At 52.4% G+C, this 13501-nt stretch overlaps 1 protein-coding gene across 1 annotated transcript in view; it reads left to right on the forward strand.

Annotated features, from left to right (window-relative positions):
- Positions 1 to 3897: 3897 nt before the first annotated feature.
- The window catches only part of WARS2 (tryptophanyl tRNA synthetase 2, mitochondrial), a 40095-nt gene continuing 30491 nt past the window's right edge, over positions 3898 to 13501 (forward strand). The window contains exon 1 of the mRNA XM_063950561.1: positions 3898 to 4249. Coding sequence (XP_063806631.1) covers positions 4160 to 4249 — 90 coding nt within the window. The 5' untranslated portion in view covers positions 3898 to 4159. The remainder of the gene's footprint in view (positions 4250 to 13501) is intronic.

Consider the following 13501-nt stretch of genomic DNA (forward strand, 5'->3'; position numbering starts at 1 on the left):
AGAGACGAGGAGGTTGTATCACGTTCTTGCGCATGAGCGCAATGGTATTTTATTCAGCAGATAAGTTATAACAGAAAATGCAGCAGAAATAATATATCAGATGAGAAAGTCAAATACTTGGTATGATAACAAACAGTCTATGGCAATAGATGATAGGTGACTTGAGAAATCATATCCGGAAATAAAACAACAGAATGAATGTCAATGAAATGATACTGGTTTAGAAACCAGAGCCGGGTTTTAAAACAGAGAACTAAGGCAGTAGATGATATTGCAAACCTGAGCATTAGCAGGAGACCAACTCACAGTGCAGGTGATCAGGCACTGGCAGCAGCAAGCTGTGTCACAGGTGGAGGAATGAACACACCTGGAGTTTAGTCTTCAACTGCAGGCTGAAGCACACAAGGTTGTGATGAGTGTGAAGCCCAATGCAGGTTGCCGGTATTGCTGAGCCTTGAAGTTCCACGGGAGCAAGCAGAATCACCAGGAGTATAAGTTCTTAGCAGGAACTCAGGAGAGACAGGAGCTGATCCTTTCATGCAGGTTGTCAGAATGACACAAAGTCCAGGATGCCTGTGAGGTGAAACTGTAGCCTCCTATATACCCCATGGTGTGCAGGGATTGGATGGAGGAAAGGAAAGTGGGTGCGGCCACGCACCGGATTGGCCGCAGCATACTAGCTTGTTTGGAGACTGTCATGGCGGCGCCCACGCCGCGGCCTAGCGGGGACGCGGCGCGCACACGCCTGCTGGCTCAGGAGTACCCCCAGGATCCAGGTGATGACCCATGGCAGGGGCATAGGTGACAGGTGACCGCAGGGAGCCAGGACGGAGTCCGCAGCGGCGGACGGATGCCAGCCTGGTGAGTCGATTCCTGACAGTGTCACATATCCCAGCATACAGAACATGAGAGAAGTGGCACTAAGCAGTGTCACATATCCACGCATACAAAACATGAGATGTGGCACTAAGCAGTGACACATATCCCGGAATACAGAACTTGAGATGTGGCACTAAGCAGTGTCACATATCCCAGCATACAGAACATGAGAGAAGTGGCACTAAGCAGTGTCACATATCCCGGCATACAGAACATGAGAGAAGTGGCACTAAGCAGTGTCACATATCCCGGCATACAGAACATGAGAAGTGGCACTAAGCAGTGACACATATCCCGGAATACAGAACTTGAGATGTGGCACTAAGCAGTGTCACATATCCCAGCATACAGAACATGAGAGAAGTGGCACTAAGCAGTGTCACATATCCCGGCATACAGAACATGAGAAGTGGCACTAAGCAGTGTCACATATCCCAGCATACAGAACATGAGAAGTGGCACTAAGCAGTGTCACATATCCCAGCTTACAAAACATGAGACGTGGCACTAAGCAGTGCCACATATCCCGGCATAAAGAACATGAGAAGTGGCACTAAGCAGTGCCACATATCCACGCATACAAAACATGAGACGTGGCACTAAGCAGTGCCACATATCCCGGCATACAGAACATGAGTAGTTGTACTATGCATTGTCACATATCCCAGCATACAGAACATGAGAGAAGTGGCACTAAGCAGTGTCACATATCCACGCATACAAAACATGAGACGTGGCACTAAGCAGTGTCACATATCCCAGCATACAGAACATGAGAAGTGGCACTAAGCAGTGTCACATATCCCAGCATACAAAACATGAGAAGTGGCACTAAGCAGTGTCACATATCCCAGCATACAAAACATGAGATGTGGCACTAAGCAGTGACACATATCCCGGAATACAGAACATGAGAAGTGGTACTATGCAGTGTCACATATCCCAGCATACAGAACATGAGAGAAGTGGCACTAAGCAGTGTTACATATCCCGGCATACAGAACATGAGAGAAGTGGCACTAAGCAGTGTCACAAATCCCGGCATACAGAACATGAGAGAAGTGGCACTAAGCAGTGTCACATATCCCGGCATACAGAACATGAGAAGTGGCACTAAGCAGTGTCACATATCCCAGCATACAAAACATGAGACGTGGCACTAAGCAGTGCCACATATCCCGGCATAAAGAACATGAGAAGTGGCACTAAGCAGTGTCACATATCCACGCATACAAAACATGAGACGTGGCACTAAGCAGTGCCACATATCCCGGGATACAGAACATGAGAAGTTGTACTATGCATTGTCACATATCCCAGCATACAGAACATGAGAGAAGTGGCACTAAGCAGTGTCACATATCCACGCATACAAAACATGAGACGTGGCACTAAGCAGTGTCACATATCCCAGCATACAGAACATGAGAAGTGGCAGTAAGCAGTGTCACATATCCCAGCATACAAAACATGAGAAGTGGCACTAAGCAGTGTCACATATCCCAGCATACAAAACATGAGAAGTGGCACTAAGCAGTGTCACATATCCCAGCATACAGAACATGAGAAGTGGCACTAAGCAGTGACACATATCCCGGAATACAGAACATGTGAAGTGGTACTATGCAGTGTCACATATCCCAGCATACAGAACATGAGAGAAGTGGCACTAAGCAGTGTCACATATCCCGGCATACAGAACATGAGAGTAGTGGCACTAAGCAGTGTCACATATCCCGGCATACAGAACATGAGAAGTGGCACTAAGCAGTGTCACATATCCCAGCATACAGAACATGAGAAGTGGCACTAAGCAGTGTCACATATCCACGCATACAAAACATGAGAAGTGGCACTAAGCAGTGTCACATATCCCAGCATACAGAACATGAGAGAAGTGGCACTAAGCAGTGTCACATATCCCGGCATACAGAACATGAGAGAAGTGGCACTAAGCAGTGTCACATATCCCGGCATACAGAACATGAGAGAAGTGGCACTAAGCAGTGTCACATATCCCGGCATACAGAAAATGAGAAGTGGCACTAAGCAGTGTCACATATCCCAGCATACAGAACATGAGAGAAGTGGCACTAAGCAGTGTCACATATCCCAGCATACAGAACATGAGAGAAGTGGCACTAAGCAGTGTCACATATCCCAGCATACAGAACATGAGAAGTGGCACTAAGCAGTGTCACATATCCCAGCATACAGAACATGAGAGAAGTGGCACTAAGCAGTGTCACATATCCCAGTATACAGAACATGAGAAGTGGCACTAAGCAGTGTCACATATCCCAGCATACAGAACATGAGAAGTGGCACTAAGCAGTGTCACGTATCCCAGCATACAGAACATGAGAGAAGTGGCACTAAGCAGTGTCACATATCCATGCATACAAAACATGAGACGTAATACTCCGCTGTGCTCTATGGAGCAGCATTGGATCACCTGCGACACAATCACCGACATTTTGCTGCCAATCTGCTACTGATGCCGCAGACCTGTACTATGTGCTGCAACTTCAACCACATCTGAATCAGGCACAATGTGAGGTGCGAGGTGCAGGAACAGAATGAGGCAGAATGTTGGGTGCAGGAACAGGATGAGGCACAGTGTGAGGTGTGAGGTGCAGGAACAGGATGAGGCACAGTGTGAGGTGCAGGAACAGGTTGGGGCACAGTGTGAGGTGCAGGAACAGGATGAGGCACAATGTGAGGTGCAGGAAAAGAAAGAGGCACAATGTGAGGTGCAGGAACAGGATGAGGCACAGTGTGAGGTGTGAGATGCAGGAACAGGATGAGGCACAGTGTGAGGTGCAGGAACAGGATAAGGCACAGTGTGAGGTGCAGGAACAGGATGAGGCACAGTGAGAGGTGCAGGAACAGGATGATGCACAGTGTGAGGTGCAGGAACAGGATGAAGCACAGTGTGAGGTGTGAGGTGCAGGAACAGGATGAGGCACAGTGTGAGGTGCAGGAACAGGATGAGGCAGTGTGAGGTGCAGGAACAGGATGAGGCACAGTGTGAGGTGTAGGAACAGGATGAGGCACAGTGTGAGGTGTGAGGTGCAGGAACAGGATGAGGCACAGAGTGAGGTGCAGGAATAGGATGAGGCACAGTGTGAGGTTTGACACTAGAAGACACTGTAGTAGATAGAGAGCAGAGAGCACAGAATAAGTCACCTGTACTCTGTGTGACTGGAGTGGGCGCTGCTGCTACACACACTGACAGCTGGCGCTGACCTCTCCCAGCCGCCGTACTGACGTCACCAAGATGGCGCTGCCCATGGCCAGGCGTGCTGTGTCCTGCCGGCTGAGGAGCGGACTCCGGGGACTGTGCACCGACCGGCAACCGGCAGCTCAGGTACCCGCGGTCCTCCATCACAGTACAGCCCAGTGCCCACAGTGCCCCCATCACAGCGCAGCCCAATGCCCACAGGGCCCCCTGCTCCCCCATCACATTACAGCCCAATGCCCACCAGTGCCCCCTGCTCCCCCATCACAGTACAGCCCAATGCCCACCAGTGTCCCCTGCTCCCCCATCATAGTGCAGCCCAATGCCCACCAGTGCCCCCTGCTCCCCCATCATAGTGCAGCCCAATGCCCACCAGTGCCCCCTGCTCCCCCATCATAGTGCAGCCCAATGCCCACCAGTGCCCCCTGCTCCCCCATCATAGTGCAGCCCAATGCCCACCAGTGCCCCCTGCTCCCCCATCATAGTACAGCCCAATGCCCACCAGTACCCCCTGCTCCCCCATCATAGTGCAGCCCAATGCCCACCAGTGCCCCCTGCTCCCCCATCATAGTGCAGCCCAATGCCCACCAGTGCCCCCTGCTCCCCCATCATAGTACAGCCCAATGCCCACCAGTACCCCCTGCTCCCCCATCACAGTACAGCTCAGTGCCCCCTGCTCCCCCATCACAGCGCAGCCCAATGCCCACCAGTGCCCCCTGCTCCCCCATCATAGTGCAGCCCAATGCCCACCAGTGCCCCCTGCTCCCCCATCATAGTGCAGCCTAATGTCCATCAGTACCCCCTGCTCCCCCATCATAGTACAGCCCAATGCCCACCAGTGCCCCCTGCTCCCCCATCATAGTGCAGCCCAATGCCCACCAGTGCCCCCTGCTCCCCCATCATAGTGCAGCCTAATGCCCACCAGTGCCCCCTGCTCACCCATCATAGTGCAGCCCAATGCCCACCAGTACCCCCTGCTCCCCCATCATAGTACAGCCCAATGCCCACCAGTGCCCCCTGCTCCCCCATCATAGTGCAGCCCAATGCCCACCAGTACCCCCTGCACACCCGTCATAGTACAGCCCAATGCCCACCAGTGCCCCCTGCTCCCCCATCACAGTACAGCCCAATGCCCACCAGTACCCCTGCTCCCCCATCATAGTACAGCCCAATGCCCACCAGTGCCCCCTGCTCCCCCATCATAGTGCAGCCCAATGCCCACCAGTGCCCCCTGCTCCCCCATCATAGTGCAGCCTAATGCCCACCAGTGCCTCCTGCTCACCCATCATAGTGCAGCCCAATGCCCACCAGTACCCCCTGCTCCCCCATCATAGTACAGCCCAATGCCCACCAGTGCCCCCTGCTCCCCCATCATAGTGCAGCCCAATGCCCACCAGTACCCCCTGCTCCCCCATCACAGTACAGCCCAATGCCCACCAGTACCCCCTGCTCCCCCATCATAGTACAGCCCAATGCCCACCAGTGCCCCCTGCTCCCCCGTCACAGTACAGCCCAATGCCCACCAGTACCCCCTGCTCCCCCATCATAGTACAGCCCAATGCCCACCAGTGCCCCCTGCTCCCCCGTCATAGCGCAGCCCAATGCCCACCAGTACCCCCTGCTCCCCCATCATAGTACAGCCCAATGCCCACCAGTGCCCCCTGCTCTCCCATCATAGTGCAGCCCAATGCCCACCAGTGCCCCCTGCTCCCCCATCACAGTACAGCCCAATGCCCACCAGTGCCCCCTGCTCCCCCATCACAGTACAGTACAATGCCCACCAGTATCCCCGGATCCCCATCACAGTACAGCCCAATGCCCACCAGTGCCCCCTGCTCCCCCATCATAGTGCAGCGCAATGCCCACCAGTGTCCCCTGATCCCCCATCATAGTGCAGCCCAATGCCCACCAGTGTCCCCTGATCCCCCATCATAGCACAGCCCAATGCCCACCAGTGCCCCCTGCCACCCCATCACAGCCCAGTGCCCACCAGTGTCCCCTGATCCCCCATCATAGTGCAGCCCAATGCCCACCAGTGCCCCCTGATCCCCCGTCATAGCGCAGCCCGGTGCCCCCTGATTCCCCGTCATAGCGCAGCCCGGTGCCCCCTGATCCCCCGTCATAGCGCAGCCCGGTGCCCCCTGATTCCCTGTCATAGAGCAGCCCGGTGCCCCCCGATTCCCTGTCATAGCGCAGCCCGGTGCCCCCTGATCCCCCGTCATAGCGCAGCCCGGTGCCCCCTGATCCCCCGTCATAGCGCAGCCCGGTGCCCCCTGATTCCCTGTCATAGAGCAGCCCGGTGCCCCCCGATTCCCTGTCATAGCGCAGCCCGGTGCCCCCTGATCCCCCGTCATAGCGCAGGCCTGTGTCAGTGCTGGGGGGAGACACTTATACCACTTTTCCACCAAATACCATGGTCCAACCCGGGTCAGCCCGTTTACACTGTACTTTCTCCCCAGGTTATTCCCTGCATGTCACTCACAGACACTCCCTTAAGGCGGCCTCCTGCATACACAACCAATCAGCAGCTTCTAAGATTAACCTGGGTTTGCGTCATTTACACAGAGCCCTTTTCTAGGTCCCCAGGTCAGACCAGGGTGGGATTCCCGGGTTACTTAATTTTCTATTTAAGTCCCGAGTCTGACCCGAGATTTGTAACCGTTCCAAACCGGTGTCGGGACTGGCCCCTTTCCACTGCGGCTCTGACCCGGATCGGAGCCGATTACACTGCACACAGGCACAGTAGCCGCCGGGAGTCTCCGCTGCAATTAGACTCTGGCTCCGCCCCCTGACATCACTGGACCCATCCCCGGATCTGTGTTAGTGGTGCGGGAAGCAGCTTCCCCGCCGTGAACCTCTCCAGTCTGTAAACGGGAGATGGGTCTGACGATCTGCCTTACCCGTTTACACTGCCCCTTAATCTGGGTCCTTCCTAGGAAGAAACCTTGTAAAATCGCTGTGCTGGATTCCCGGGTCGGAGGACCCAGATTAACCCTTTTCCACTGAACCACGACCCAGGTTATCACTGCACTAGCCCAGGTTATTGCGGCAGTGGAGAAGGGGTATTAGTGCCCACTCTGTGTTATAGGGATAGATGGCAGTCACAGAGCTGTATGTACTGGGTATGAGGCAGCAGCTTCTCCATGATGTGAGATGGGATGACGCTCTCTGGGTATATAGCATTATAGTATTGTATACTGTAGTATCCCCTAAACCTAACAAAGCATCTAACCCCATTCCCTGTACAGTACCTTCTCCAGGTGTGTATGTACAGTACCTTCTCCAGGTGTGTATGTACAGTACCTTCTCCAGGTGTGTATGTACAGTACCTTCTCCAGGTGTGTATGTACAGTACCTTCTCCAGGTGTGTGCAGTACCTTCTCCAGGTGTGTATGTACAGTACCTTCTCCAGGTGTGTATGTACAGTACCGTCTCCAGGTGTGTATGTACAGTACCTTCTCCAGGTGTGTATGTACAGTACCTTCTCCAGGTGTGTATGTACAGTACCTTCTCCAGGTGTGTATGTACAGTACCTTCTCCAGGTGTGTATGTACAGTACCTTCTCCAGGTGTGTATGTACAGTACCTTCTCCAGGTGTGTATATACAGTACCTTCTCCAGGTGTGTATGTACAGTACCTTCTCCAGGTGTGTGTACAGTACCTTCTCCAGGTGTGTATGTAGAGTACCTTCTCCAGGTGTGTATGTAGAGTACCTTCTCCAGGTGTGTATGTACAGTACCGTCTCCAGGTGTGTATATACAGTGCCTTCTCCAGGTGTGTATGTACAGTGCCTTCTCCAGGTGTGTATGTACAGTACCTTCTCCAGGTGTGTATGTACAGTGCCTTCTCCAGGTGTGTATGTACAGTACCTTCTCCAGGTGTGTATGTACAGTACCTTCTCCAGGCGTGTATATACAGTACCTTCTCCAGGCGTGTATGTACAGTACCTTCTCCAGGTGTGTATGTACAGTACCTTCTCCAGGTGTGTATGTACAGTGCCTTCTCCAGGTGTGTATGTACAGTGCCTTCTCCAGGTGTGTATGTACAGTGCCTGCTCCAGGTGTGTATGTACAGTACCGTCTCCGGGTGTGTATGTACAGTGCCTTCTCCAGGTGTGTATATACAGTACCTTCTCCAGGTGTGTATGTACAGTGCCTTCTCCAGGTGTGTATGTACAGTACCTTCTCCAGGTGTGTATATACAGTACCTTCTCCAGGTGTGTATGTACAGTACCTTCTCCGGGTGTGTATGTACAGTACCTTCTCCAGGTGTGTATGTACAGTACATTCTCCAGGTGTGCATGTACAGTACCTTCTCCAGGTGTGTATATACAGTACCTTCTCCAGGTGTGTATGTACAGTACCGTCTCGGGTGTGTACAGTACCGTCTCGGGTGTGTACAGTACCTTCTCCAGGTGTGTATGTACAGTACCTTCTCCAGGTGTGTACAGTACCTTCTCCAGGTGTGTATGTACAGTACCTTCTCCAGGTGTGTATGTACAGTACCGTCTCCGGGTGTGTACAGTACCTTCTCCAGGTGTGTATGTACAGTACCTTCTCCAGGTGTGTATGTACAGTACCTTCTCCAGGTGTGTATGTAGAGTACCTTCTCCAGGTGTGTATGTACAGCACCGTCTCCAGGTGTGTATATACAGTGCCTTCTCCAGGTGTGTATGTACAGTGCCTTCTCCAGGTGTGTATGTACAGTGCCTTCTCCAGGTGTGTATATACAGTACCTTCTCCAGGTGTGTATGTACAGTGCCTTCTCCAGGTGTGTGTACAGTACCTTCTCCAGGTGTGTATGTAGAGTACCTTCTCCAGGTGTGTATGTACAGTACCGTCTCCAGGTGTGTATGTACAGTGCCTTCTCCAGGTGTGTATGTACAGTGCCTTCTCCAGGTGTGTATGTACAGTACCTTCTCCAGGTGTGTATGTACAGTACCGTCTCCGGGTGTGTATGTACAGTGCCTTCTCCAGGTGTGTATATACAGTACCTTCTCCAGGTGTGTATGTACAGTGCCTTCTCCAGGTGTGTATGTACAGTACCTTCTCCAGGTGTGTATATACAGTACCTTCTCCAGGTGTGTATGTACAGTACCTTCTCCAGGTGTGTATGTACAGTACCTTCTCCAGGTGTGTATGTACAGTACCTTCTCCAGGTGTGTATGTACAGTACCTTCTCCAGGTGTGTATGTACAGTACCTTCTCCAGGTGTGTATGTACAGTACCTTCTCCAGGTGTGTATATACAGTACCTTCTCCAGGTGTGTATGTACAGTACCGTCTCGGGTGTGTACAGTACCTTCTCCAGGTGTGTATGTACAGTACCTTCTCCAGGTGTGTACAGTACCTTCTCCAGGTGTGTATGTACAGTACCTTCTCCAGGTGTGTATGTACAGTACCGTCTCCGGGTGTGTACAGTACCTTCTCCAGGTGTGTATGTACAGTACCTTCTCCAGGTGTGTATGTACAGTACCTTCTCCAGGTATGTACAGTACTTTCTCCATGTGTGTACGTACAGTACCTTCTCTGGGTGTGTACAGTACTTTCTCTGGGTGTGTACGGTACCTTCTCCATGTGTGTACGTACAGTACCTTCTCCGGGTGTGTACGTACAGTACCTTCTCTGGGTGTGTACAGTACTTTCTCCATGTGTGTACGTACAGTACCTTCTCTGGGTGTGTACAGTACTTTCTCTGGGTGTGTACGGTACCTTCTCTGGGTGTGTACGGTACCTTCTCCATGTGTGTACGTACAGTACCTTCTCTGGGTGTGTACGGTACCTTCTCCATGTGTGTACGTACAGTACCTTCTCCGGGTGTGTACGTACAGTACCTTCTCTGGGTGTGTACAGTACCTTCTCCGGGTGTGTACGGTACCTTCTCCGGGTGTGTATGTACAGTACAGTCTCCGGGTGTGTACGTACAGTACAGTCTCCGGGTGTGTACGTACAGTACAGTCTCCGGGTGTGTACGTACAGTACAGTCTCCGGGTGTGTACGTACAGTACAGTCTCCGGGTATGTACAGTACCTTCTCCGGGTGTGTACGTACAGTACAGTCTCCGGCTGTGTACGTACAGTACAGTCTCCGGCTGTGTACGTACAGTACAGTCTCCGGATGTGTACGTACAGTACAGTCTCCGGATGTGTACGTACAGTACAGTCTCCGGGTGTGTACGTACAGTACAGTCTCCGGGTGTGTACGTACAGTACAGTCTCCGGGTATGTACAGTACCTTATCCGGATGTGTACGTACAGTACAGTCTCCGGATGTGTACGTACAGTACAGTCTCCGGGTATGTACAGTACCTTCTCCGGGTGTGTACGTACAGTACAGTCTCCGGATGTGTACGTACAGTACAGTCTCCGGATGTGTACGTACAGTACCGTCTCCGGATGTGTACGTACAGTACCGTCTCCGGATGTGTACGTACAGTACCGTCTCCGGATGTGTACGTACAGTACCGTCTCCGGATGTGTACGTACAGTACCGTCTCCGGATGTGTACGTACAGTACCTCCTCCGGGTGTGTACGTACAGCACCTCCTCCGGGTGTGTACGTACAGCACCTCCTCCGGGTGTGTACGTACAGCACCTCCTCCGGGTGTGTGTGTACGTACAGCACCTCCTCCGGGTGTGTACGTACAGTACCTCCTCCATGTGTGTACGTACAGTACCTCCTCCGGGTGTGTACGTACAGCACCTCCTCCGGGTGTGTGTGTACGTACAGCACCTCCTCCGGGTGTGTACGTACAGTACCTCCTCCATGTGTGTACGTACAGTACCTCCTCCGGGTGTGTACGTACAGTACCTCCTCCGGGTGTGTACATACAGTGCCGCCTCCGGGTGTGTCTGCGGCAGGATCATTCCTTCATTGCAAGCCACAAGGAAGACATACTGTATCCAGGGTAAGTCTCCCATATCCAGAATGCTTGGGGCAAGAAGTATTCTGGATATCACATTTTCAGCCGTTTGGAATATTGCGTACATAGAGGGAGCTGTACTAGGTCTTGGAGAGAGATAAAGTACCAACCAATCAGCTCCTCCCTGTCATTTTTCACTCAGTCTATAACATGGCAATCAGGAGCTGATTGGCTGGTACTTTATTGCTCTCCACGTTACCTCTCTACAAGGCTTAGTACATCTGCCCCATAAGGCACCATCAGTCAGCGGAGAGTCACTATGGATACGGGAGAGTCACTGTCTCGGGCTGGATACGGGAGAGTCACTGTCTCGGGCTGGATACGGGAGAGTCACTGTCTCGGGCTGGATACGGGAGAGTCACTGTCTCGGGCTGGATACGGGAGAGTCACTGTCTCGGGCTGGATACGGGAGAGTCACTGTCTCGGGCTGGATACGGGAGAGTCACTGTCTCGGGCTGGATACGGGAGAGTCACTGTCTCGGGCTGGATACGGGAGAGTCACTGTCTCGGGCTGGATACGGGAGAGTCACTGTCTCGGGCTGGATACGGGAGAGTCACTGTCTCGGGCTGGATACGGGAGAGTCACTGTAGTGCACTCCATGGGGCAGATTTATGATGTTGGTTTTTCATACAGAAATAGTAACTCTATGGGGCCCATTTATCAGTAATCACATTTGCAGCGCTATCTGTGCGCGATATTGGCCCCCACAGTCACATTGTAGGATGAGTATACCGCCCCCTCCTGGTCATTTTTGTATGTGTATTCCATAGGCTGCAGAGGACACTCTCCGGAATACCAATCTGTCAGTATCGCGTCCGATATCTGCTGACGTCCCTCTTTCGTACATTTGGGTGATACTAAATATTTGCTGTTTTCCGTGAATTTGCCGCAAATACTGATAAATGGAGCCCTAAATGCGGCGTGTTAGCAGAAGTTACTGTTGTCCTCTGCAATCCATTGGTGAGAGCCTCTGATCAGCGGCAGCTTAGTAACTCTGCGCCCGTGTGTGTCCGCCTGTGTGTCTGTCCCGTGTGTCCTGCACCTGTGTCTGTCCCGTGTGTCCTGCGCCCGTGTGTCTGTCCCGCGTGTCCTGCTCCCGCGTGTCCTGTGCCCGCATATCCTGCACCCGCGTGTCCTGCTCATGTGGGCTCGGCCTTCATCTCCTGCTCATACCTATGACGTAGTGTAATCCCATTATATTTCTTCAATAGATTATACAGGTCTGATAACAGTGTACTTACCTGCGACTGACCTGGATGTTATATGCTGTGTATTCAAACAGAAACTGAAGCTCCATATAATCCTTGATCCATGACGGGATGTTACATATCTCCGGGGTCTCTCCGTACCCTGTAACGCCTGGCTCTGTCACTAGCGTGTGTGTATAGGGGGAGGGTACCCATTCCGGAATCTTCTTTTCTCATACGTCCTAGAGGATGCTGGGGACACTTCAAGAACCATGGGGTATAGACGGGATCCGCAGGAGACATGGGCACTTTAAGACTTTGAATGGGTGTGAACTGGCTCCTCCCTCTATGCCCCTCCTTCAGACTCAGTTTTAGATCTGTGCCCAGGCAGACTGGATGCACACTGAGGAGCTCTACTGAGTTTCTCTGAAAAGACTTATGTTAGGTTTATTATTTTCAGGGAGAACTGCTGGCAACGGTCTCCCTGCTTCGTGGGACTGAGGGGAGAGAAGTCAGACCTACTTCTAGTGAGTTTAAAGGCTCTGCTTCTTAGGCTACAGGACACCATTAGCTCCTGAGGGTTTGATCACTAGGTATGCCTAGGGGTTCATTCCCAGAGCACGCCGTCACCCCCCTTGCAGAGCCAGAAGTCTGAAGACAGGTGAGTAGAAGAAGATAGAAGACTTCAGTGACGGCTTCTGAGGTACCGCACAGCGATCGCGCAGCGCGCCATGCTCCCATACACGGCAGCACTACAGGGTGCAGGGCACGGGGGGCACCCTGGGCGGCATAAAAAATCCTCATACAAGCTGGCAAAGTGGATAAGATGTGCCAAGGCACAAAATCCTGACCCCCGCCAGCGTTTTTATGTTATGAAATAGCAGGCTGAAGCGCCCCATTGAGGGGGCGGGGCTTAGCCCTCAGCGCCATTTTCTCTTCACAAGAAAGATGTAGAGACGCTAGTCCTTGCCTCCACACTGCTGTACCAAGTAACAGGATGCAAAACGGGGGGGGGGGGAGGGCACAGTTAATTTGGCTTATAGAAGTTATAAAAGCGCTAGAAACTGGTCTGGGCTTTATATTAAGGTTTCAGTACTGGGTTTGAGCGCTGCGTTGTGAGCTGGCAAACTCCCTCTGTGTTTCTCTGACAGGCTTTACTGTGGGTCTGTCTCCTATCTGCCCAGTGTGTCAGTACGCGGGTGTCGGCATATCTGAGGCGGAGTGTTCTTTCCAGGAGGAGACTGTGTTAGGGACAGAAACGGCTGTGGGAGTG

This window comes from Pseudophryne corroboree, chromosome 2, assembly GCF_028390025.1.
Source record: "Pseudophryne corroboree isolate aPseCor3 chromosome 2, aPseCor3.hap2, whole genome shotgun sequence".
Lineage (NCBI taxonomy): Eukaryota > Metazoa > Chordata > Amphibia > Anura > Myobatrachidae > Pseudophryne > Pseudophryne corroboree.